We start from the raw sequence: 1251 nt of genomic DNA, 5'->3' as shown, positions 1-1251 counted from the left end.
CACCGCGGAGCCTCCTGCTCGCAGGAGGAGAAGAAGTGCTTCGTCTGCGACTCGCGGCGGCCCTACGACGCCCGCGCCAACGCCAACAGCCACCGCATCGAGAACGTGGTCACCACCTTCGCCCCCCGCCCCAAGAAAGCCTGGTGGCAGTCGGAGAATGGTGAGCAGTGGTCGGGGGCGGCGGGACGTCCCGGGGGGCTCTCCTTCCCTTCCTCCCACGCCGAGGAAGCGTGACTCAGCCAGCGGACGTGGACGCGCCCCTGGACCACAGCCAGGTGGGGGGGACGAGCCCCAGGGACCCGCGGGTGGGTGCTCCCCTCAGTCACATGTGCCACCCCCAGGTGTGGAGCACGTCAGCATCCAGCTGGACCTGGAGGCCGAGTTCCACTTCACCCACCTCATCATGACCTTCAAGGTGGGTGACAGCACACGTGTACCCGGGATGGGATGGGACAGGATGGGACGAAGCCCATGGGGGCTGTGGGGCTGGCCCCTATCCCAGCTGGGTGTCCCGCAGACCTTCCGCCCCGCGGCCATGCTGGTGGAGCGCTCAGCCGACTTCGGGCGCAGCTGGAAGGTCTACCGCTACTTCGCCTATGACTGTGCCACCGCCTTCCCCCACATCCCCCGTGGGCCCCCACGCCGCGTCGACGACGTCGTCTGCGAGTCGCGCTACTCTGACATCGAGCCCTCCACTGAGGGGGAGGTGAGGCCCTGGTGGCACCACGGGAGAGTTGGGGGACCCCTTGCTCTCCCCTCACTGCCCTGCCTTCCCCCCTAGGTGATCTACCGGGTGCTGGACCCCGCCATCCCCATCCGGGACCCCTACAGCCCCGCCATCCAGAGTGAGTCACCCGCCCCAGGCTCCTGCCTGGCTGCTCTATTTCGGGTGCAGCTATTTTGGCTGCTCTCTCCCTGCTTTGAGCCCCACGGCAGGGTCAGGGTCAGATCCAGCCTGTGGGGTCTCGGGCCCCTCCTGCACCCCACCCCATGGGAGCAGCTAAAGGTCAGGCTGCGTTGGGGTGAGCAGAGGGGGATGGCTGTGCCGGAGCCGTGCCGGAGCCGAGCCCAGCGCCGAGCAGCAGCCGCAGTGCGGGATGGTGTCAGTGACGGGCAGAGGAGTTGGGCCGGGCGTAGGATGCAGCGGGTTAATCACCCAGGGCTAAATTTAGGCTGGGAGCAGGAGGGGAGGAATCTGCAGGGCAGGGCTGCTGGGAAGCTGCAGTCCCGGGGGAGTTGTCCTGTCCTGCC

General features: G+C 67.8%; 1 protein-coding gene across 1 annotated transcript in view; it reads left to right on the top strand.

Moving 5' to 3' along the window:
• LAMB2 (laminin subunit beta 2) overlaps positions 1–1251 on the top strand; it is a 31155-nt gene that overhangs the window by 19149 nt on the left and 10755 nt on the right. Inside the window, 2 exon segments of the mRNA XM_019473439.1 lie at positions 623–706; positions 782–845. Coding sequence (XP_019328984.1) covers positions 623–706; positions 782–845 — 148 coding nt within the window.

Source organism: Aptenodytes forsteri, unplaced genomic scaffold, assembly GCF_000699145.1.
Source record: "Aptenodytes forsteri isolate BGI_AS27 unplaced genomic scaffold, ASM69914v1 Scaffold53, whole genome shotgun sequence".
Lineage (NCBI taxonomy): Eukaryota > Metazoa > Chordata > Aves > Sphenisciformes > Spheniscidae > Aptenodytes > Aptenodytes forsteri.
This window is presented reverse-complemented; position numbering and strand designations above follow the sequence as displayed.